This window comes from Hypoxylon fragiforme, assembly GCF_022984875.1.
Source record: "Hypoxylon fragiforme strain CBS 206.31 chromosome Unknown GGS25scaffold_6, whole genome shotgun sequence".
Taxonomy (NCBI): Eukaryota; Fungi; Ascomycota; class Sordariomycetes; order Xylariales; family Hypoxylaceae; genus Hypoxylon; species Hypoxylon fragiforme.
In genome coordinates this window covers 350,938-369,763 of record NW_026054761.1, presented here as the reverse complement: position 1 = coordinate 369,763, position 18,826 = coordinate 350,938, and the positions used below count along the sequence as shown (strand labels likewise).

Genomic DNA, 18,826 nt, shown 5'->3' with positions numbered 1-18,826 from the left:
GAAAAATTCATTAGGCGAAGTTGTCTCGGGTCGAGAAACCCTGACATGATGGATGACATGGCATGATTTGACATGACAAATCCGTGGCTATGGCAAGCACAGGTCCCTTTTTCTCTTCCAAAGTTCCATTCAATGACACTGACTAGCTTCCCTATTTACATACCAACCTAACCTAGGTAGGCACATAGATCTCAATACTGGAATACCACCCAAGTACCAGGCACGCACGACTCGAGCCGACGTCGCGCAGGCCAGTCTTGGTATGTAGTTACTGGTATCCCATTTCACTAGGTATGTACCAAAGTGTCTGAGTATCTGCGTGTTACTTACTTACTTACTACCCAGCAAAAAGGAAGGAAAGAAATAGATACCTACATAACTACCCACCTAAGATAGATCGAGACAGTTCAAGAAGGCAAGCAACATACGGCAAGACATGCAAGTCTTACCGAGAGACGCCCTTCTGCTTCCATCTACCTGCCTGTCCGTCCCCGCGTTTATCCTCCGACAAGAGAAGCGAACACATCTAACTATCTACATGTACCTAGAGGTAGGCATCCCTTTCTCCTTGATGCTTTCCACCCTTCCCGCTCCCTGTCCCTTCTTACGGGCACCTAGGCTGTAGCTATCCGGCCTACGCCATCCCATCGCCATGGTACCGTACACAGGCATCCCTCTACTTATTTACACGTACCTTAGGTAGGTAGGTAGGTACCTTCCCATATAGCTACTATAGGTATTCCTACAACACGTAGCAGTGGTGGGCGCTATGTATGTAGAAGCACTACGAACATGTACTGTATGTAGAAAATCCATTCCCCCTAACTAGGTACCAACCATCTCACCCCGGAACGAACAAACAGAAAAATTAACGAACCATCCATAGTTATCTCCAAAACCATCCAACTCAACCACCAAACCTGACCATCTAGGTAGACAGGCAGGCAGGCAGTAAAAGTAATAAAGAAAGATAAAAAACAAAAAACAAAAACAAAAACAAAAGACAGCACACGAAATATCTTGTCTCACACGGACAGATATGTAAATCTTGTGTCCCCTTCCCCTTCCCCTTCCTCCCCATCCCCCCCCCCCCCCCCCCCCAAAAAAAAAGCCAACCTATCTCAACCCCAAACCTGGCAAGATACGGCAGAAATACTAGGTATGTAGATAACTGAGGATATAAGTGCCTTAGGTACCTATCCCTGTATGTAAAGAGAAGTATGTACATGTAAATGGCTTAGTTTGCTTGTTTGTTTTATTCCCTACATCGCATGGCGCCCCCTTGTCTCCTTCCTTCCATCCATCCTTCCTTCTATCCATTGTAGGTACTTACCTACCTAAGGTTAGGTATGTACCTACGCAGTGTATTCTGCCTCGCTTCTTCCGGCGAAAGGGGGTTATGCCGTGCCATGTTGCACGGCAGCGATCTGGGATCTGGTGAATAGTTGGGGTCGAGGTTGTCCTTATCTACCTACCTACCTACCTCTCGCAACACAGTATGTATTGCATTTTATCAACCACGTATCTAGTAAGTGCTTGCCTAGGTATGTATCTACATATAGGCACGCCATCATCCCAAACCGACAAATATGTAGGGTCAAAAACCAGCACCAAGGAACCCATCTATCTGTACTTTGGGTAATGAAGGGGACTTGCGCTTAGGTCGTGGAACTTAGATCAAGTATCTGTAAGATTTGCAACTTTGCAGATGACGATGTTTCTATTAGGTAGCCATGGCTGGCTAGCTAAAATATTCAAATGCTTCTATGAGATGAGTTGAGTCCCCACTCCATGGATTAAACAAATTTATGATCCCCAAACGAACGCCTTTTACCCATGCCGCACATGCTAGAATGCTACTACAACTGTTGTAAAGGTATACCTATCTATACAACAACAACAACATCAACAACATCAAAAACAACCCCTAAAACAAAATGATAAACGACTATAAGCGAGATTGAACTGGCGGGGAGTTGCTGTCGTGCGGCCACTGCACGTCAGGCCAGATATGGTGGATGGCTTCCCAAATATGACTATAGAAATACCTTGGTTAGTTAAACGAGAAAAAGCAACAGGGCGAAATTAAAGGACGGGAATAGCAAGTTCATACCTGACGTAGATGATGTTCAGCCCATTTCTCACTTCCGCCGGCACATCTTTCGTATCCTTCTCGTTCTGGGCGGGGAGCAGGACCGTCTTGACGCCAGCTCGGTATGCTCCAATCAACTTCTCTTTTATCCCCCCAACTCTCTTCACATGACCGGAGAGTTGAAATTCACCCTGCATGAGTTCTTAGTATTCTGTAGTTAGATGTTTGGAAGCTTTACTAGATAGACTTACAGTCATAGCCATGGTTGGAGGCACAGGCCGCCCGGAAAGGAGCGATATGAGAGCAATGGCTTGAGCCATTCCACTAGAAGGGCCATCCTTGGGCACGGCCCCAGACGGGCAATGTATGTGGAGACTGCGTTTTTGCATCACGTTTTCCGTAGCATCCTGGGTTAAGCCTAGATCGTAAGCAAAATGTCGCACCCAACTCCTCGCCACCTTCACGCTTTCCTTGAGGACATCTCCGAGATTGCCCGTAAGCTCAACACTTCCATCGCCAGGCATGTCGAGAACTTCGATGAAGAGAATGCCTCCGTAGCCCCCTGAGCTGTAAGCAACGAGACCAGTCACTATCCCAGGCCGGACAGTTTTCTCGGCAATTTCATCTTCAAACTTCTCAATACCTAGGATAGACTCCAGATCTTCCATGGTGATGTCTGCTCGGTATGTCTCTGGGTGGCCAAGGTCGTTGGCTTCCACAAACTCCACGGCCTTCGCGCGGCAGACAGAACCAATCTCGCGCTCCAGGCCACGAACTCCTGATTCACGAGTATATGACTCGATGATCTTGGAAATCACTTCCTCACTGAATCGTACTTGACCCTCCGAGAGCCCGTTAACCCTAATCTGCTTAGGCACGAGGTGTTGCAATGCGATATGTCGCTTCTCATGCGTGGTGTAGCCGGAGAACTCCAAGGTTTCCATGCGATCCAGCAACGGGCCGGGTATTGTGTCGAGAGTATTGGCTGTGGCAATGAAGAGAACCTTGCTTAGATCGATAGGGGTATTGATGTAATGATCGTGGAATGAGTTGTTCTGTTCGGGGTCAAGCACCTCAAGCATCGCAGCAGAGGGGTCACCGTTATGGTTAGACATGCCCAGTTTGTCTATCTCGTCCAACAAGAAGACGGGATTCGCCACTCCTACTTTCCTCAGGCCTTGCACAATCAAACCAGGCATCGCCGCAACGTACGTCCGACGGTGTCCACGTATCTCCGCCTCGTCTCTAACGCCGCCAAGCGAGATGCGGTGGAACTTTCGTCCAAGAGCTGTAGCAATAGATCGAGCGATACTAGTCTTGCCCACACCGGGCGGCCCGACCAAGAGCAGGATAGGGGCCTTCTCCACCCGTCGCTTGTTCACCAGCATCTGGACCTTGAGATCGTTGGCTTTCATCTTTGCCTCTAGCTCGGGGTCAACGACTGCGCCCTCCTTTGCCGCATTCTTGCTGGACTCCAGATCAGCCACCTCTTGTTTGGCTTGTTTGATCTGCTGGTCCAGAGCCTCGTTCGCTGATTGCATCAATCTAACAATGGTGAGGTAGGAAAGTAGGCGCTTCTTCACTTGCTCGATTCCGTAATGATCGTTATCAAGCTGCTTTCTCGCATTCTCTAACGTGCTAACACTGATAGGATCGTCTGTAACCACGGACCATGGTACCTCAGCCAACGTTTCTAGGTACGTCCTGACAACTTGATACTCGGCTTGAGCGGGGTTCATCTGTTTAATCCGCTTAAATTCTCGTTCGGCTACCTTGGCGGCTTCAGGTGGAAGCTTCGCAGCCTCAATCTTCTTCTCAAGATCCTGTAAATCGTCCTGGTCCTGGTCACCTGGTCCGCCGCCAAACATATTGAATGGTGAGCCACCACCAAACATGCTAGGTGGATTCATTTTGAGACCTGATTGTGGTTGTTTAATAATAACTTGTTTCTTCTGACTAATCTTATCAAGGTCCTCCGGGTCGATGCGGACAGGTACGGCCGTGCCAGTGACAGTGGTGACTTTGAGATTTCCTTTGAGCTCGTCTACTTGGCGGTCGAGTAGATCGATGACCTTGTTCATACGTTCTGTTATGTCCTCGGCAGCGAGCACCTGGAGCTTCTCTTCGTAAGTGGTCTCAATCACATTCATCATGAAATCAGCCAAAGAAGCTCCCTCGCTCGGGCCTTTTCCGGCAATAAACCTTTCCAGTCTTCGCGACAAGAGAGGGTTCAGCCCTGGATTACCGTGGGAGAGCAGAAACGCGGATACGCGGAGAAAGGATACTAGTTCCCCGGAGAGACGCTTCAGAGTGTTGAAGAGCTCTTGATATAAGGGACTCTTGAGGTCTTGGGGGCTAACCTGCTCCGAATGGGGGGTGACCCTCGCCTCAAAGAAGGGGCGCTCTTGGGTGACTTGATCAATGGTCACGCGCGACACTCCCTGCACTAGCAAATTAAACTCGGCGCCATTTTGACCTTGAATCGCAGTGATTCTTCCAGAGACTCCATACGCAAATAAGTGGTCTTTTTTGATATTGTTTTTATCTACACTTGTAAGTTGGTCATACTTGCTGGGACTTTGCTCTGGGAGTGGCTCGCCGCGGCGATTCAATAGTGGCGAAAGCAGAGGTACACAGATGACGGGGATTTGGTCAACCCGTCTCGAAGCCTTAGAGGCGCGCGTGTAAATATTGGATAGCAGAGCAGGTATATCAGAGCGGCTGGCGGGAACGGGTATTCGGATGATAGAGCCTGGAAACAAAACGGTGTTCTTGCCCAGGGGAATCACGGGCATCACGGGCATCGCAACTGGTTGCGCCATGTTGATGAGTTTTCCCCCCTATAGGTTGGTTGTTTGGCTTTGTTTGCGCGCGATTGGTGGAAGGGAGAGGGTACGAAGGGAAACTCGAGGACGGGAGTGGTAAATCCTGCAAAGGTTGTGAAACCAGCAGGTGTTGAAGGGTAACGAATAATAGATCGCCTTGGTGAGAAGAATGTGGTTGAAGGAATAGGAAATTTAATGGAAGCGAGGCGTATATTGGAGAAGATGGGAGAAAAAGAAGAAGCATGAGTTGTTGATATCAATAGATCAAAGTTGTGGTTGGAGAGGCAAGGTTACCTAGGTACATAACTAGTACCTGGTACTCAAGCTGTGCCGAGCTTCCAAGTTGTACTTGTACAGCGTTGAACTCTAAAAACAACATTTGAACCAGTGACAGTTGAAGTCCAAGGAACATTGAAGTTGCCCATCACACATGCATTAAGCATTGATCAATGACATGGATCCAATCAAATGCATGCACTCTGCTGTACTAGTACCTAGGAAGGCAAGTGCATCCAATGCCATCCATACTAAAGCACCAAAAACATCCCCGTAGGCTACGTAGCCCGAGCTCAGGCTCCAGTACGGCTTACTTACATAAGTAGCTTGGTACCTAAATCTCAGGGAGTCCACAAGAAGTCCACATGTGTGCAAGTTCCTTCCAGAAGCATGAACATGGAAGATCACGGCGTCCCATAACAAGAGTTACCGAGGCTCATGTTGTATTATGTAAGTAGCACTTGTGGTACCTAGGTAGGTGCATACTTCTCGCATACTTCTCGCATACTTCATCTTTGCAGCTGCATTTGTCCAACACCCCGGATACATCAACCCGGCATCGCTGCCGAGCATTCCACTGCAAAAGGTTGGACGGAATCAAAGTGATAGTTGTTGTGATAGCCTCATCACTCTGCATTGAAATCTACCTACCTAGGTAAAGCTCATTTTCTTAGAGCGCACAAGACAACAGTATTTACCGCCCGAGCGCATCAGAAAGGTACACATGTGCATCTATTACCAATTTACCACATGGCATGAACATTGAACCTTCATATACCTACATATGTAGTACATATGTACCTAGTAGATGCAGAGGTATGTACTAGGTACTTATGTGTTTGCAATTCAATCAATGACATCTGGATGTTTCAATATTGAATGTTTCCAAGGAAGTTGGGAAGTCGGGACGTTCAAGGTTCCAAGTTTTAGGTTGCAGGTTGCAGGTTGCAGGTTACAAGGAGCTTCGTCAGTGCTGGCATGCAACGCCCCAGCCACAGCACTGCCATGTGTGCCACTGGCGTCAACCCCGCGATTTAGCGTATCCCAAAAATCAATTAAAAGTTCTGATCTTAGGTACCAAGTCGCGTCAATTGTTCACCTAGACGCGTCCTATACATTTTCCACTCCCAGTTTATCTACCTAATCGTGCCGAACACCTTTATTTCTTTCTCACCTTCTCCACGAAACATAATAAACCGCCTTCCATTACAATTGCAATCATGAATTGTACGATACCTTCCTCCCAGATCCTCATACTGTAACCATTTGACACATTCATCGCCTTTACTAACATACATACAACTCGCAGCATACGGCGGCGGATACTCCCAAACGAACTACGGCGCCACCGGTGGAGGCGATGGCGGAGGCTTCTTTGGTGGCTCGCAAAGCGGTAGTCAAGCGGCGCGACCAGTAAACGAAGAATCTCTGCGTCCCGTGACAGCGAAGCAGATCATCGACGCGGAGCAGACGTTCACCAAGGAAGGGCAATTTCGCATTGATGGCGTCGACGTAACGCAGGTGACCTTCGTCGGCATGGTGCGACAGATCAGCCCCCAGACCACCAACATCACCTATCGAATCGACGACGGCACCGGCATCGTTGAGGCCAAGTACTGGCTCGACTCCGACAAGCAGGACGACGCCAACCGCCCCATCTTCCAAGAAGAGCAGTACGTCCGCGTCTGGGGCCGCCTCCGCAGCTTCGGCAACAAGGAGCACGTCGGTGCCCACGTCATGCGACCCGTGACTGATTTCAACGAGATCAACTACCACCTACTCGAAGCCACCTACGTCCACCTATTCCTCACCCGGGGCGGAGCACCGACCGCCGGCGCTGCGGCAGGCGGCGATGGAAACGCCGCCGAAGACGACAGCATGTTCGTGGAGCACAACGACGCCGCCTTCCTGCGAACCGCGTCGGTCAAGGCCAAGAAGATGTACAACTACCTCAACCAGTCCAAGAGCAACGAGGGCACCAACATGCACATCATCGCCCGTGACACCGGCATGTCGATCCAGGATGTCATGGCGGCTGCTTCGGAGCTGCTGGGCCACGGCAAGATCTACACGACCCTTGATGATGAGACCTTTGCTCTGCTAGAAGGATTCTAGATCCATATGTTGCCACTTTTGGCTTGATAAAAAACAAGGATGGGAATACAATAGGCATAGCAATACTACGAGGGAAGGCTAGAAAGCACCTAGATCCCTGGTACGGTTGGCACGTCATCATCACACTACGTCTTGGGCGCTATTGGCATTGATCAAGGGATTGATTAGGCATGAATCAGGCCAGGAATCACAGAAGAAGACTTGGTCGAGAATGGAAACCAAATATGTGTTTAAAACGAATGGCCTTCATAAAAGGGGGGGCTTTAAGTAAACCATCTATCTAGATAGGTACGTAATGAATGACTGACTGACTACCTAATGATACCTGAACAACCAATCATACCAATAAGTACCTCAACCACCCCCAAAGTTATTTCCAATGAGTGAATCGCGACTCCATCCGCTCCCTCTTTCATTTTATCTCCCTGACGAAGCGTAGTTATGTCAAACCGAAAGAGTCCCTACCGCTGTGAAAACAGCAGAGAGTGGTGTTTTCCGGGACACCACACAGCAATTCGTTGGAAGAGAAAAATAAGAAGGGGGGTGAGTCTCTAACCTAACAAAAACACTGTAGAGCAAAAGAGAGCGTAAGAAAGTAATTGTGCAAAGAAATAAAAAAGAAAATAAAAAGTAAAGAAATGAAAAGAACCCGAGAAGCTGGCTCCCTAGATATCGTAGCCCTCCCTCCAGTGGACTGGGAGGTGGATAGTAGGAGCAGGAGCGGTAGTAGCAGCAACGTCGGTAATCGCAAGAACACAAAAGTGTCAAGAAGAGAAGAGAAAAGAGCCAAAAAACAAAAAAAAGGAAGCAAAACGAGGCAATTTGACTTTCGAATCACGCACGCACGCACGCAAAGGCTTCCGTCGTCTCCGTCATCACCATCATCAGTCATCCATCATCCTTGACCCTGTCATCCTATCATCATCTTCTTCACCTTCACCTTCATCTTCATCATCAGCAATAACGGTATCCACGTTTCAGTTCAACAACAACAACAACAAACAAACAAACAAACAACAAAGTCCTTACAATCATATACCCTCATCCCCCCCAGCCCCAGCCCCAGCCCCAGCCCCAGCCCAATAACCTAAACCCCACCACGCCTCGCCAACTTGATGGGGATGGTGGTAGACGGGGGCAGCTTCTGGGGCTCGCGGACCATGATGGTGAGGCGGACGGGGGAGCGGCTGTCGGCGCCGAGGTAGATGTCCTTCTTGGCCTCGAAGCCGAACTTCTTGTAGTACGCGTTGTTGCGCTCCGTGCTCGACTCGAGGTACATGGGGCGCCCTTCTGCGTCGGCCTGTGGGGTTTCCGCACCCGCGGGGCGGAGCGCTTCAGCATGGACACCGGGAGATGGAGAGGAGAGGAGAGGAGAGGAGAGGGGTGGATGGTATTGGGAGGAAAGGGGAAAGGGGAAAGGGGGGGGCCAATCAGAATGAAGACATGACGGACCCATCCCAATCAACCCCTTTTCCCTTCAAATACTTCGTATTGTATTGAGTAGATATATAAACGTACCTTAGCAGCCATATGCTCGAGCAGCTTCCTGGCGTAGCCCCTGCGCTGTCCGCTGGGCTTGGTGCCGAGGTAGACGAGGTAGTAGCACTCGCTGTCGCGGTCGCCCATGGTCTCTGCCTTGGTGTGGTGGAGCACGGGCATGAGCTCGCGGTAGTAGCGCTTGCGCCCCTCGGCCGAGAGCTGGTAGTAGAGCCGCCACATGCCGCTGCGGACGATGGTCACCCAGTCGTCCATCTCTTGCCCCGGCGGCATCCTGTATCTCGAGCGGACGGAGAACCCCGCCTGTTAGCCGGACGGAACCATATATGCAAGCAAATGCGTAACAACAAGTGTGTAAATAGGAGGAAGAAAAGTTATTTTTAAAAAAAGGGTTGTGAAGAAAAGAAGAAAAAAAAAAAAAAGAAAGAAAGATTCATCCCGTCAAGGGAGAAGCCCCAGGAAAAACGAAGAAGGAAAAATTCTTTATAAAAAAAAGAAAAGGGGGTGGAATAACCGAAGTTCTCTCAAGGTCCACGTATTTAACCTTGATATCAGCACAATACGCAAAGCCCCACAGAGTCTCCCCCCCTTTCCCCTTTCTTTTCCCCGTAGCCCCATCCCCATCCCCATCCTCTTTCCCTTGGTACTAAAGTCAGACGAACACAACGGGGGGGTGCCTGGGTAAAACAAACTCACCAAAGCGCGACGCCCTCGTAGTCGGGGCCGATGGTGGTGACGACACCCCGATAACAATGGGCAGCGACGATGTAGTTGAAGATGTCGACGTGGAGGCGCCACTTGGCCTCGTCGTCGTAGCCGACCATGTCGTCGGCGTCGAGGAGGTACTGCGCCAGCTCGTCGGTCGCGAAGGCCTGCGCCAGCGACTGCGCCGCCTCCTTGTACTCCGCGATCCCGATCGCGCGCACCTGGCCCTCCCACTTCTGCGGCACCAGCGACCGCTGCTGCTTCTTCATCTCCACGAGGGACGACGAAACGCTGTTGCTTACGTGCTCCATGGTTGTTGGGCGTGGCAGGGGCTTGGGGGTTGGGGGTGCTTTTGGTCTAACTCTGACTTCCTAGGTGTCGGCGACTACATATCCCACCAACCATAGAGAACATATTAGCCAACAGCCTCTATTTTCTCTTTTCTGCTCTCTCTCTCTCTTCCCCTTCTTCTTGCCCCTCGATCCACATTTATACCCCTCGCCCCAAAAAGGGAAAAGATATATAACCTGCAAGATCAAGCAAGATCTAGGGGTGGAGCAAAACGAGCGAGCGAGATCAGATCAGATCAATCAAAAACTCACTTTAAATATTATTACTTAATATATCCTGTATACTATCTCCCGTGTGAACTCTAGAGAGTTGCGTTCTGGAGATAGGCATAAATCTTGCGGGATGAGCTAGGCAATTGAGGCTCGTGCGTAGGTCAACAGACATCAATGTAGATTGATGCGAGTAGTATTCCTAGAGACGTTTTTTCTAAGAAGGTTTGTCTGGTTTTCAGGACAACAAAAAAAGGGGGGGAGGCGTCACGAAAAGGAAGATGAGACGAAGAAAGAGTCCAATACTTGGACGAAAGGCAAGACGGATTGAGCGGATGAAATGGGTGAAGCAAAAAGAAGGGCTGATAGTAGATAGTGAGTAAGGTAGATAGATAGAGTGATCAACAAAGATAAAGCTGACTTGGGAGTAGAAACAAATCGGGTTAGGAGGGGACGGTGGATAGGTTATGTAGGTAGGTAGGTAGGCTATAAGGTGGTGCCGGGGGGCAGTATAGCCTCAAGTGTCAAATCTGTTTTTAAACCTCGAAAGCTGACTTGTGAACGAACAACAAGCTTGGTTTCCAGGTTGAAGAAGAAAAAACGAAGGGAAGGAAGGAAACTAGCGTCGGTGGAGCGCCTGGGGGGGTCCTTAAAGAGCGACATGACCCGATGTACAAAGCACAGTGTATAATAGTGTGGTGAGGCGAAGAGCCAAGGAAGCAATGCGCGGGATGGAGATGCAGAAAGCCTGAATAGTCGATGGTAAGCTGAGGGAGCCGCAGAAGATATGGCACAACAGGGTGACCAACCAGCCACTAGGGATGGGATATACACAGGTTGTATGAGACTAACCATCCCACATGTGCACTATCCATGCTGCTCGTGGACTACTGTGTACTACCTACGTAGTAGCAAGTATAGAGGTGTAGAGGGGAGGTATGTCGAAGGGTCTCATTGGTTGTTCGGTACGTAGCGGATGACGGCAACAACCGCCTGGGCACTATATGCCGCTTCATTGGCTTTATAAATCACAGTGCGTCAGACCCAACTCTTTGGGATCTTAAGGTGCCAGGTTTCCAAGGTCGTCTGCATACATTGTGCGCCAGTCTCGTGCACAGAGTTGGTGTGAACGGGGGACCCGGATGCAACAAACATCCCTTTGTGTAAGGTGTGGGTGAGAGCCATATGTAGAGGTAGAGGTGTGGGGGGGGGTTGCATGTGGCGGTTCACTGGGCTGCGACTCTAATACTTTTTAATAATAGCTCCTCATAAAGAGTGCTGCCATCCCCAGTACCGAATCCCCCAATCCCCCAATCCCACCTAGGTCAGTTAAATATGTACCTTGTTACAACTCTTCAGCTTTTCAGGGTCGCTTCCCAACATGTTGGCTGCGCAGCTGCGGCTTCACTTATAACGTCACCTGACATTTGACCTCAACTCAACATCGGCTTACGGCCTAGGTGAACGGCTTAAACAAGGATGGAAGCCGGGGAGCCGGAGTTATTTGACCTAGGTTATTTATGTATATAGATATAGGTAAGATGTATGTATGCGCTCACTTACGGTACATACATAACATAACGTATGCGCCCGATCTGCCCGATCTGCCCGATCCCGTCCTTTTCTACTCTACCGCCGAACCCGCCTAAATGCCATCGCTGAGAGTCTGACAAGAAGATTATCTGCGTATGACTCCGTTTCACTGCAGAATGGTCTCTAAGACGGGCGGGCGTGGGGTTTGCGGTGTGTATGCGGTGTATGCGGTGTTTTATTCCCGGAGTAGTAGATACAGTACTGTACTATGTAGGTAGTCATTCCGTGCGTATAACTTTGGGCGCAAATCCAAATCCAGGGCTGTCAAACGGATAAGGCATTGGATATCCTGTGAATCATATCCATGGATGCCAACGCTGCTAGGTTAGTTATGTACACTTATCTGCCCTGCCCCGGTCCGGCCGGGGTTAAGGGGGGTTGGTGACATTGAGCGGTGCGGAGCAGAGTATTGATTGGATGTGATATTAACGGGGGTTTGCATTCTTGAAACAAAGCAGATCGCCTGTTTTTTTAATAAAACCAATATAGAAAAAAAGTAAAGAATAAAAGACATGCTGTGTTGTGTTGTGTGTGTTATGCTGCATAAGGGGATATCTATTGGATGTATGGGATATGCAGTCCGCCACTGGTGTATCGCCCAGTTAGTACATGTAAGTCCATGCTATGATTCTGACCAATACCTCTGCTCTGTTCTGTTCTGTTCTGACTAGCTCTTCTTGGGTGACCTTTTTCAGAATTGAAAAGCAAAAGAGAAAGAAGAAAATTCAAAATTCCCGCATCTCTCGTCCATTATACGTCATGTAAGCCTGGGCAGACCTCACATGCGCCTGATTTGCTCCTCGTTGGTGTACTTCTCAAGACCCGAATCGAGGTTCTCCCACCACTCGAAAAGCATCGACTCGCAAATGAGCTTGAACCAAGGCGTGAACTTTAGCGTTGGGTCGGTGAAGAGGGTCTTCAACTCGTCGGCGGTGACGTATTTAGTATCTTTTACTTCGTTAGGATTGGCATTTAGGTCGACATTGGCCTTGATGAAGAGGATATAGTCAACTAATAGCAATTGTGTTAACACTTCACCGCTCTTTTCCCATACAAATCTTTGTTTCATCATTATTCCTTTCTTACCTTCGTGTTCACCCCATTTACCATCACTGGGTGCCTTATAATGAATTCTTGTCAAGAAGTGAAAGTCCTCGAAGGGCACTTGCTCCTTTTTGATACCTAACTCGTGGTCAAGTTTTCGCTGCGCTGCGCGTTTGACGCCCTCAACTGAGTCTTTCAGGTTTGAGCCAGTCTCGCCGGGGATTCCCAAGGGATGAGAGCAGCACGTGTTTGTCCACATGTCAGGAAAGGTAATCTTCTCCGTGGCACGCTGCTGAAGGAGTAATCGGTTCTGATCATCGAAGAGGAAACAGGAGAATGCGCGATGCAGCAAACCCTTGTCGATGTTGGTCATTAAGTGGCCTACAAAGGTTAGGTCAGGTCAACCGTTTACAGAGTACTGTTGGCTACTAAATTACGACATACAAAGCTTCTTGCTTGCTGTTCCAATTGGGTTGTCGTCGTTGTCGAGCACAATACACACCTCGTCCATAAGGCGAATCTGTTCGGCATCATGACCTTCCAACTCGGCGGAACTGGTATCGATGTCTGGGAACAAGCGAAGAAGGGTCTCGGCCGTGGGAACACTTTGCGTGACAGTCGTAGTGGTAGACATTATGACGGTACTACTTTAGGTTTTTTCTTTTTTGGGTATCGAATGTGACAATAGTAGTGTATCGTATCGTATTAGTTTTCCCCTTTATATCTTTTTGCTTCTTCCTTTTTTTTCTTTTTCTTTGCCTCTTTTTATTCCTTTGGAGCCCTTGAAAAAAGAAGGGAGGGGCAAGGTGAGCGAAATGCGCTTAAGGTTATCTTGATTAAATTCTTGATTAAATCCATTACTAGTCATAGGGACTAAACCCTATTTCGTAGTGGGCCTTTAGGGATGTTGGGGTGTGGGTTAGTAAAAATACATAGTAAAGATACATACCTAGTAGTAATTAATAGATAAAAATTAATAACTACATATGTAGATAATGAATGCCACGCGCCGCAACCCAGAAAATACAACGCTGAAATGTCAAACTTCCAATGTTGAGTTCAATTCAATAGATCGGATCATACCTTATCTGGATATACCCGTGACCGTGCTTCAAGCTACTGTTGTAGAATGCTAACTTCAACTATAATCCAATCGTCCCCTTTTCGTTCATGTACCTAGGGTTCTACCTCGGGATTTTCCCTTCTTGGATGCATACAGTATTTATACATACTACGCTACGTCGGTATGCGCTATAATCCAGGTGATCCTTTGTGTACCAACATAGTGGCATACTACTACCTAGTAGCTACTACCTACTAGTAGTACGGACTCTACTACGGAGAAGCCACTGGCAATGGCTAAATCCTGATAGGTCATGCAGGTACTTACTTAGGTACTGATAAAATCGCTTACAACGAGGCCATGTCATGCCGCTTGTGAGATCAAACACAATCATCCAACATGAACCCAAACCCATGAGCACATAGTAGTAAACCTGTCTTCCCTGGGTATCCGTGCATAATATCAACCAACATCAACCGGCGGCGTTCCGATTCTCGGCATCCCGAGCTGACTGTTCCCAATCCGAGACATACGTGTACCAGTACTCGACCGCTCCCACACTAGATAGGTATCATACCACATTAGCAACCTTTCAACTTTCCGACTTATCGAGCCAACTATTTCTCTGTGAAGGGGTAAAGATGTGAACTTACAGAGCCAAGCCAACCGTAGTCCCCAGCCACAAGCCAGTAAGCTTCCAATCCAGCGCAAAGGCAGTCGCGAACGAAATCGGCAATGCAATGAGATAGTAGACCGACAGGTTTGCGTAGCCCCCAAACGACTGCTTCCCGATGCCGCGAAGCAAACCATGGGCCACCGCCGCCATGGCATCAAATATCTCCATCACTGCAACGAGCGGCATCACGCTCGCCACTATCTCAATCACTTCCTCGTCCTCCGTGAACAGGAGGGGGAGTTTGAAGCGGAGACTTGAAAGCAAGATGAGGTTGAACACACCAATCATCAGCCCGGCCAAGAATGCCTAAAAGCAGGTTAGCAACCGCGTTTGTTTTGTCCTGCAAATCCAAAGTCACACTCAAACTTACAACTTTGGCGGATAACCTGGCAGCATCGACTAACCCAGCCCCTATTAAATTTGCGATGCGAGTAGAGCTAACAATAGAGACGGGGAAAGGTATCATAAACATGGTCGACGTCAAAGTAACCAGGATACTTTGTGCCGCTAGGTAAGACGTCCCGAATTGGCTCGATACTAGAGTCAAAATCTCAAAAGCAAACCACTCAGCCATAACCATGACCATTCCCGGTAACGCAAGCCGAACCATAGGGCCTTAATTACGTGTTAGTAGGTAGCTCGCCCAATAATACAAAAGTTGGTAGTTGGACTAAGCTTACCCCAGTTCGTCAGGGCCCGGCGGGTGAAGCCGCCCCAGCATTGCATTCCGTCAACAAATACGACATATGAAAGTAGCAGTAGTGGCATCAATGTTTGGGTTATTGCCACAGCAATAGGGGCGCCAATGAAGCCCCATCCAAAATGCCAGACTAGCAGCCAGTTGATGAAGATATTCACGGGTGCAGCAATCAGTAACACGTAGGTAGTCGCAACGAATAGGCCCTGTGACTGAACAAAACGTTTGCCTCCCTCAAACGCGGCAAACCCGGGGACGCCGGCGGTTACAACCTTGAGGTACAGACCCGCAAGCTCGGCCGACTGCGGATCCGGAACGATGTGACGCAGTATGTCCTCGGCAAAGAAGAAAAGCACGGCGACAGGGATTACAAGTGTCCACAAGAAATATGTCATTCGTTGGAGTTGCAGGCCCACTAGATGCTTATGACCTGAACCATAGGCTTGGGCACAAAGTGTGTCCAGGCTGGTTGCTAGGCCCTGCATCGGAGCATAACATAGAATATTTGCCGTCATGGTCGACACTGCATCGTACGTAGTTAGCAAAGGTGTCTAGGTACCTAGGTAGGTATAGAGGACGAGTAACATATGTGGACTTCGTGACTTACAGCTTACGGCGCCCAGCTCTACTTTTCCGATTCTCCCAACGGCAAAGATACTAGTAATGTTGATGCTATATTGTAACAGGAAAGTCAAAATCAGCGATCGCGAATGGATTGCGATTGTCTTGGCTTCTCTCTGCCAAGTAGTCTCGATCTTTCCCGAGGCTACAGCAGCGTCCCACTGCTCATCCAGGTGCTCATGGTGTGGACTGGATGGGTCCGTCGTACTGGCCAGCAAAGGCGAGGACTCCGAGGGCTGGACCGCTATCCTGGGAACTTCCTCGTCGTCGGGTGCTCTGCGGACCTTGGTGCTGAATAAGGACTTGTACAACTTGGAGAACATCCCAGGTTGCTTCTCCGGGATATGTTTTGGCGGTAGAATATGATTGTCCCTTAAAAGACTGCGTTCAGCATTACGAGACTGTTTCTTCTCGACCCTTGTCAAGACGGGCTCGTTCACTGGGTCGTTTAGTAGACTTGGTCGCCTGTATCCAAAGGCGACACCAACGGGTTGCTTGTACAACACAGGCCCGCTCTCTGATTCAGACTCAGACCCGATCTCATCTTCGTCATCACGGAACGCGTTCTCGACATCATCCTCGGAGCACTCCGCGACATCACGAGCTACTATCTCCTGAGCTATCGGTGAATGAGATCTGAATGATGACGAAGCTATATCCAACACCCTTTTCCTGGGTGGAATTGGCTTCGGGTTTGGCATCTTGTCTTTCCTCCCTCCAGGCAACGGCGTTGGATAGGCACTTATGAAACCCTCTACCCTGGCCACAGATCAATATAATAAAGAACAAGAGCAATAAAATAAGTATAATGATACAGATGATTAGAGTGGTAAGTTAGATGACGTCTTTAGCACTATATCTCGTCAGATTCACAACAGCACGATCGGCCAGTACAGAATCAAAAGATGATGAGAATACCTGGGCCAGCCATCAACAGGAAAGCCATTGGCTAATAGATAAGTTTACCTTGTGGTGGGCATAGTGTTTCTTAACGCATGCTGACGGGACTCCTAAGCCACCCGTTTTCGTACAAGGGCGGATCGAGACTTGCAGTTCCCGAGGGCTGGCTGGCTGGATGCCCCCCGCTTATCTAGGCTGGCCGCCACCGGAGCCTACTGCAAGATGAGGGCAGGGAAGGCGTTTAGATACATACCGGCTATCTTAGGTGCTGACTAGACTAGTAGGATCCGCTACTGTGTACTGTTATTACTAGGGAGTCTGTTATCGTGTCTCGGTCTAGCTATGTATGTACAATACATTTAGTTCGTGATTGGTCGTACGATACTTATCGAGCGAGACACTGTAATATGATACTAATATTAATGTGTACGCATATAGATACCTAGGTGGGTATAGTATAGATAATGTGTAGTATGTACCATATTGTGTACAATGGAAGTAATCACGATAGTTGATCCAATGTTTTAGCAGAGCCAATGTCTGATCTGGCTCTGCGCTGCGGAACATACATACATACATACATACATACATACATACCTACATAGTGCAGTAGTTAGGTTAGTTCTGTGTTCCCTAAATTTATGTAAGGAATTGAAATGAACGAGCGAACGAGGTGGTAGACCGACTGGAATTCAATGGACAACCTTCAAACTTCCCCACATGGACCGTGCACATCCCAGCAGCTTCCCCGGTTTTAAGCCTCTGTTCCACTTATGATACTGACGGGAGTCACGGGACACGACCGTTGAAATTAATGTCTCGGATAAGAGCATAACAATCCATGAATACTTTTATGTAACTTTACAAAGTTTACAAACTTTACATTCTTTCCTTATCCCGTCCGTAACTTCCTCAGATCTCATTAGTAAATCACTAGCTAATTTATTGAAAAAAAAAAAGAAAAGAAAGGAAGAAAAAGAACAAGCACCAAACTATTCTCCTCTAATGATTTTCCATCTTCTCCGTCCATCCTAGCCAGCCAGCCAGCCAGTCAGCCAGCCAGCCAGTCAGCCAGCCAGCCAGTCAGCCAGCCAGCCAGTCAGCCAGCCAGCCAGTCAGCCAGCCAGCCAACCATCTATAACCACCAAAATAGATAGATACATAGATAGATACTAAGATGGCCCCACCCGACCCCGACCTCGAGAGTCACGCGGCGTCGTGTTCGTACTGCGGCACGCCCGCCTTCTCGGACCTGACCCGACCGATCGAAGTCGCCGACTACACGTGCAGCTCCGCCAACGTCTTTTGGACCCTGCCGCTCCTCGGGCCGCTCCTCGTCGAGAACGAGAGCAGCGACACCCGGGACCATTGCGCCAATGAACGCAGTATGTCAAAAAAAAAAGCCAAACAACTACCTAACTCACCAACCCATATTCCTATAACTAACCCACCACGAACCCTCTCCCCCCTCTAAAGCCTTCCTATCCTACCTACGCCTATCCGTCTACATGGCCATCGTCGCCATAGCCATCGTGCTCTCCTTCCACCTGAAGTCGCAGCCGTCGCCGCTCGAGCTGCGAATGGCCCGACCCTTGGGGATAATCTTCTGGCTGCTGTCGCTGTCCTGCCTAGTCCTCGGCTTCGGCAACTACATTAGTTCGTACCTACCTATCTTCTTTTTCCGTCTTGTGCTTTGTTCAGTTTATTATATATATATATCTAATTCGCCATGCTTACCTATACAAACCTAACCACGAGTAGAAACCCTAGATAAGTATAGTAAGAAAGTAGCCATAGTCCAAACCGGGTGGAGGACACAAACGGTAGGTCTCTCCATATTGCCTTCTAAATTTCTTGGGTCCCCGTTATTAACAAAGAGTCAAAAAGATCATGTCACTTATCGCCCTGTCAATCGTGGGCACTTGTATAATCCTACTGGTAATCGCGAAAGTAGAAGCAGGCCATCAATGAACACGCTCATCAACCGCAGCAGTCTGTCCATGGAGCTGCCGTGAAAGCTATATCTATATGTGTGTATATATGTCCACTGGGGGTGGTGTTCCTAACACTCAACCCATACGCTATGTACAATTTATTTCATGTGCGATTGCGCCAGAACCCCTATTCCCATATATATTGGCAATTCCCCGAACGAATACGCA

At 48.7% G+C, this 18,826-nt stretch overlaps 7 protein-coding genes across 7 annotated transcripts; 2 read left to right on the top strand and 5 right to left on the bottom strand.

Moving 5' to 3' along the window:
• Nucleotides 1-1,588: 1,588 nt before the first annotated feature.
• On the bottom strand, nucleotides 1,589-5,043 carry GGS25DRAFT_312063 (Lon protease-like protein 2, peroxisomal). Its single transcript, XM_049257729.1, has 3 exons — nucleotides 2,344-5,043; nucleotides 2,114-2,283; nucleotides 1,589-2,048 (listed from the first exon to the last, which is right to left on the bottom strand). Exons 1-3 carry the CDS (start codon nucleotides 4,912-4,914, stop codon nucleotides 1,949-1,951), a joined length of 2,841 nt encoding a protein of 946 aa, XP_049115299.1. The 5' UTR covers nucleotides 4,915-5,043; the 3' UTR covers nucleotides 1,589-1,948.
• A 1,193-nt stretch (nucleotides 5,044-6,236) lies between these two features.
• Nucleotides 6,237-7,529, top strand: GGS25DRAFT_493696 (replication protein A, subunit RPA32). The gene is made up of 2 exons (XM_049261278.1): nucleotides 6,237-6,420; nucleotides 6,503-7,529. Exons 1-2 carry the CDS (start codon nucleotides 6,414-6,416, stop codon nucleotides 7,306-7,308), a joined length of 813 nt encoding a protein of 270 aa, XP_049115298.1. The 5' UTR covers nucleotides 6,237-6,413; the 3' UTR covers nucleotides 7,309-7,529.
• On the bottom strand, nucleotides 7,530-8,389 carry GGS25DRAFT_493695 (uncharacterized protein). The gene has a single exon (XM_049261277.1). The coding sequence runs from the start codon at nucleotides 8,198-8,200 to the stop codon at nucleotides 7,865-7,867; it is 336 nt and encodes a 111-aa protein (XP_049115297.1). The 5' UTR covers nucleotides 8,201-8,389; the 3' UTR covers nucleotides 7,530-7,864.
• Nucleotides 8,298-10,111, bottom strand: GGS25DRAFT_311564 (uncharacterized protein). Its single transcript, XM_049257726.1, has 3 exons — nucleotides 9,502-10,111; nucleotides 8,827-9,079; nucleotides 8,298-8,608 (listed from the first exon to the last, which is right to left on the bottom strand). Exons 1-3 carry the CDS (start codon nucleotides 9,819-9,821, stop codon nucleotides 8,396-8,398), a joined length of 786 nt encoding a protein of 261 aa, XP_049115296.1. The 5' UTR covers nucleotides 9,822-10,111; the 3' UTR covers nucleotides 8,298-8,395.
• A 2,222-nt stretch (nucleotides 10,112-12,333) lies between these two features.
• On the bottom strand, nucleotides 12,334-13,850 carry GGS25DRAFT_311686 (Isopentenyldiphosphate isomerase). The gene is made up of 4 exons (XM_049257727.1): nucleotides 13,657-13,850; nucleotides 13,152-13,538; nucleotides 12,750-13,088; nucleotides 12,334-12,674 (listed from the first exon to the last, which is right to left on the bottom strand). Exons 2-4 carry the CDS (start codon nucleotides 13,339-13,341, stop codon nucleotides 12,442-12,444), a joined length of 762 nt encoding a protein of 253 aa, XP_049115295.1. The 5' UTR covers nucleotides 13,342-13,538; nucleotides 13,657-13,850; the 3' UTR covers nucleotides 12,334-12,441.
• On the bottom strand, nucleotides 13,745-17,009 carry GGS25DRAFT_311847 (multidrug and toxin extrusion protein). The gene is made up of 5 exons (XM_049257728.1): nucleotides 15,751-17,009; nucleotides 15,127-15,666; nucleotides 14,817-15,061; nucleotides 14,424-14,752; nucleotides 13,745-14,330 (listed from the first exon to the last, which is right to left on the bottom strand). Exons 1-5 carry the CDS (start codon nucleotides 16,463-16,465, stop codon nucleotides 14,243-14,245), a joined length of 1,917 nt encoding a protein of 638 aa, XP_049115294.1. The 5' UTR covers nucleotides 16,466-17,009; the 3' UTR covers nucleotides 13,745-14,242.
• A 189-nt stretch (nucleotides 17,010-17,198) lies between these two features.
• GGS25DRAFT_311293 (uncharacterized protein) lies at nucleotides 17,199-18,747 on the top strand. Its single transcript, XM_049257725.1, has 5 exons — nucleotides 17,199-17,281; nucleotides 17,625-18,049; nucleotides 18,141-18,320; nucleotides 18,426-18,487; nucleotides 18,552-18,747. Exons 2-5 carry the CDS (start codon nucleotides 17,842-17,844, stop codon nucleotides 18,633-18,635), a joined length of 534 nt encoding a protein of 177 aa, XP_049115293.1. The 5' UTR covers nucleotides 17,199-17,281; nucleotides 17,625-17,841; the 3' UTR covers nucleotides 18,636-18,747.
• Nucleotides 18,748-18,826: the final 79 nt, after the last annotated feature.

Coding starts and splice junctions, on each gene's coding strand:
- GGS25DRAFT_311847 (XM_049257728.1), bottom strand. CDS start 16,465: ATGCCAAACCCGAAGCCAATTCCACCCAGGAAAAGGGTGTTGGATATA. Junction 15,062..15,126: donor CCGGGCCCTGACGAACTGGG/GTAAGCTTAGTC, acceptor CACGTAATTAAG/GCCCTATGGTTCGGCTTGCG. Junction 14,331..14,423: donor ACTACGGTTGGCTTGGCTCT/GTAAGTTCACAT, acceptor ATACCTATCTAG/TGTGGGAGCGGTCGAGTACT.
- GGS25DRAFT_312063 (XM_049257729.1), bottom strand. CDS start 4,914: ATGGCGCAACCAGTTGCGATGCCCGTGATGCCCGTGATTCCCCTGGGC. Junction 2,284..2,343: donor CTCCAACCATGGCTATGACT/GTAAGTCTATCT, acceptor GAACTCATGCAG/GGTGAATTTCAACTCTCCGG. Junction 2,049..2,113: donor CTGAACATCATCTACGTCAG/GTATGAACTTGC, acceptor TAACTAACCAAG/GTATTTCTATAGTCATATTT.
- GGS25DRAFT_311564 (XM_049257726.1), bottom strand. CDS start 9,821: ATGGAGCACGTAAGCAACAGCGTTTCGTCGTCCCTCGTGGAGATGAAG. Junction 9,080..9,501: donor TACGAGGGCGTCGCGCTTTG/GTGAGTTTGTTT, acceptor CTCGAGATACAG/GATGCCGCCGGGGCAAGAGA. Junction 8,609..8,826: donor TCGAGCATATGGCTGCTAAG/GTACGTTTATAT, acceptor GAAACCCCACAG/GCCGACGCAGAAGGGCGCCC.
- GGS25DRAFT_311686 (XM_049257727.1), bottom strand. CDS start 13,341: ATGTCTACCACTACGACTGTCACGCAAAGTGTTCCCACGGCCGAGACC. Junction 13,089..13,151: donor AACAGCAAGCAAGAAGCTTT/GTATGTCGTAAT, acceptor TAACCTTTGTAG/GCCACTTAATGACCAACATC. Junction 12,675..12,749: donor TAAATGGGGTGAACACGAAG/GTAAGAAAGGAA, acceptor AATTGCTATTAG/TTGACTATATCCTCTTCATC.
- GGS25DRAFT_311293 (XM_049257725.1), top strand. CDS start 17,842: ATGGCCCCACCCGACCCCGACCTCGAGAGTCACGCGGCGTCGTGTTCG. Junction 18,050..18,140: donor CCATTGCGCCAATGAACGCA/GTATGTCAAAAA, acceptor CCCCCTCTAAAG/CCTTCCTATCCTACCTACGC. Junction 18,321..18,425: donor CGGCTTCGGCAACTACATTA/GTTCGTACCTAC, acceptor AACCACGAGTAG/AAACCCTAGATAAGTATAGT.
- GGS25DRAFT_493695 (XM_049261277.1), bottom strand. CDS start 8,200: ATGACTGATGATGGTGATGACGGAGACGACGGAAGCCTTTGCGTGCGT.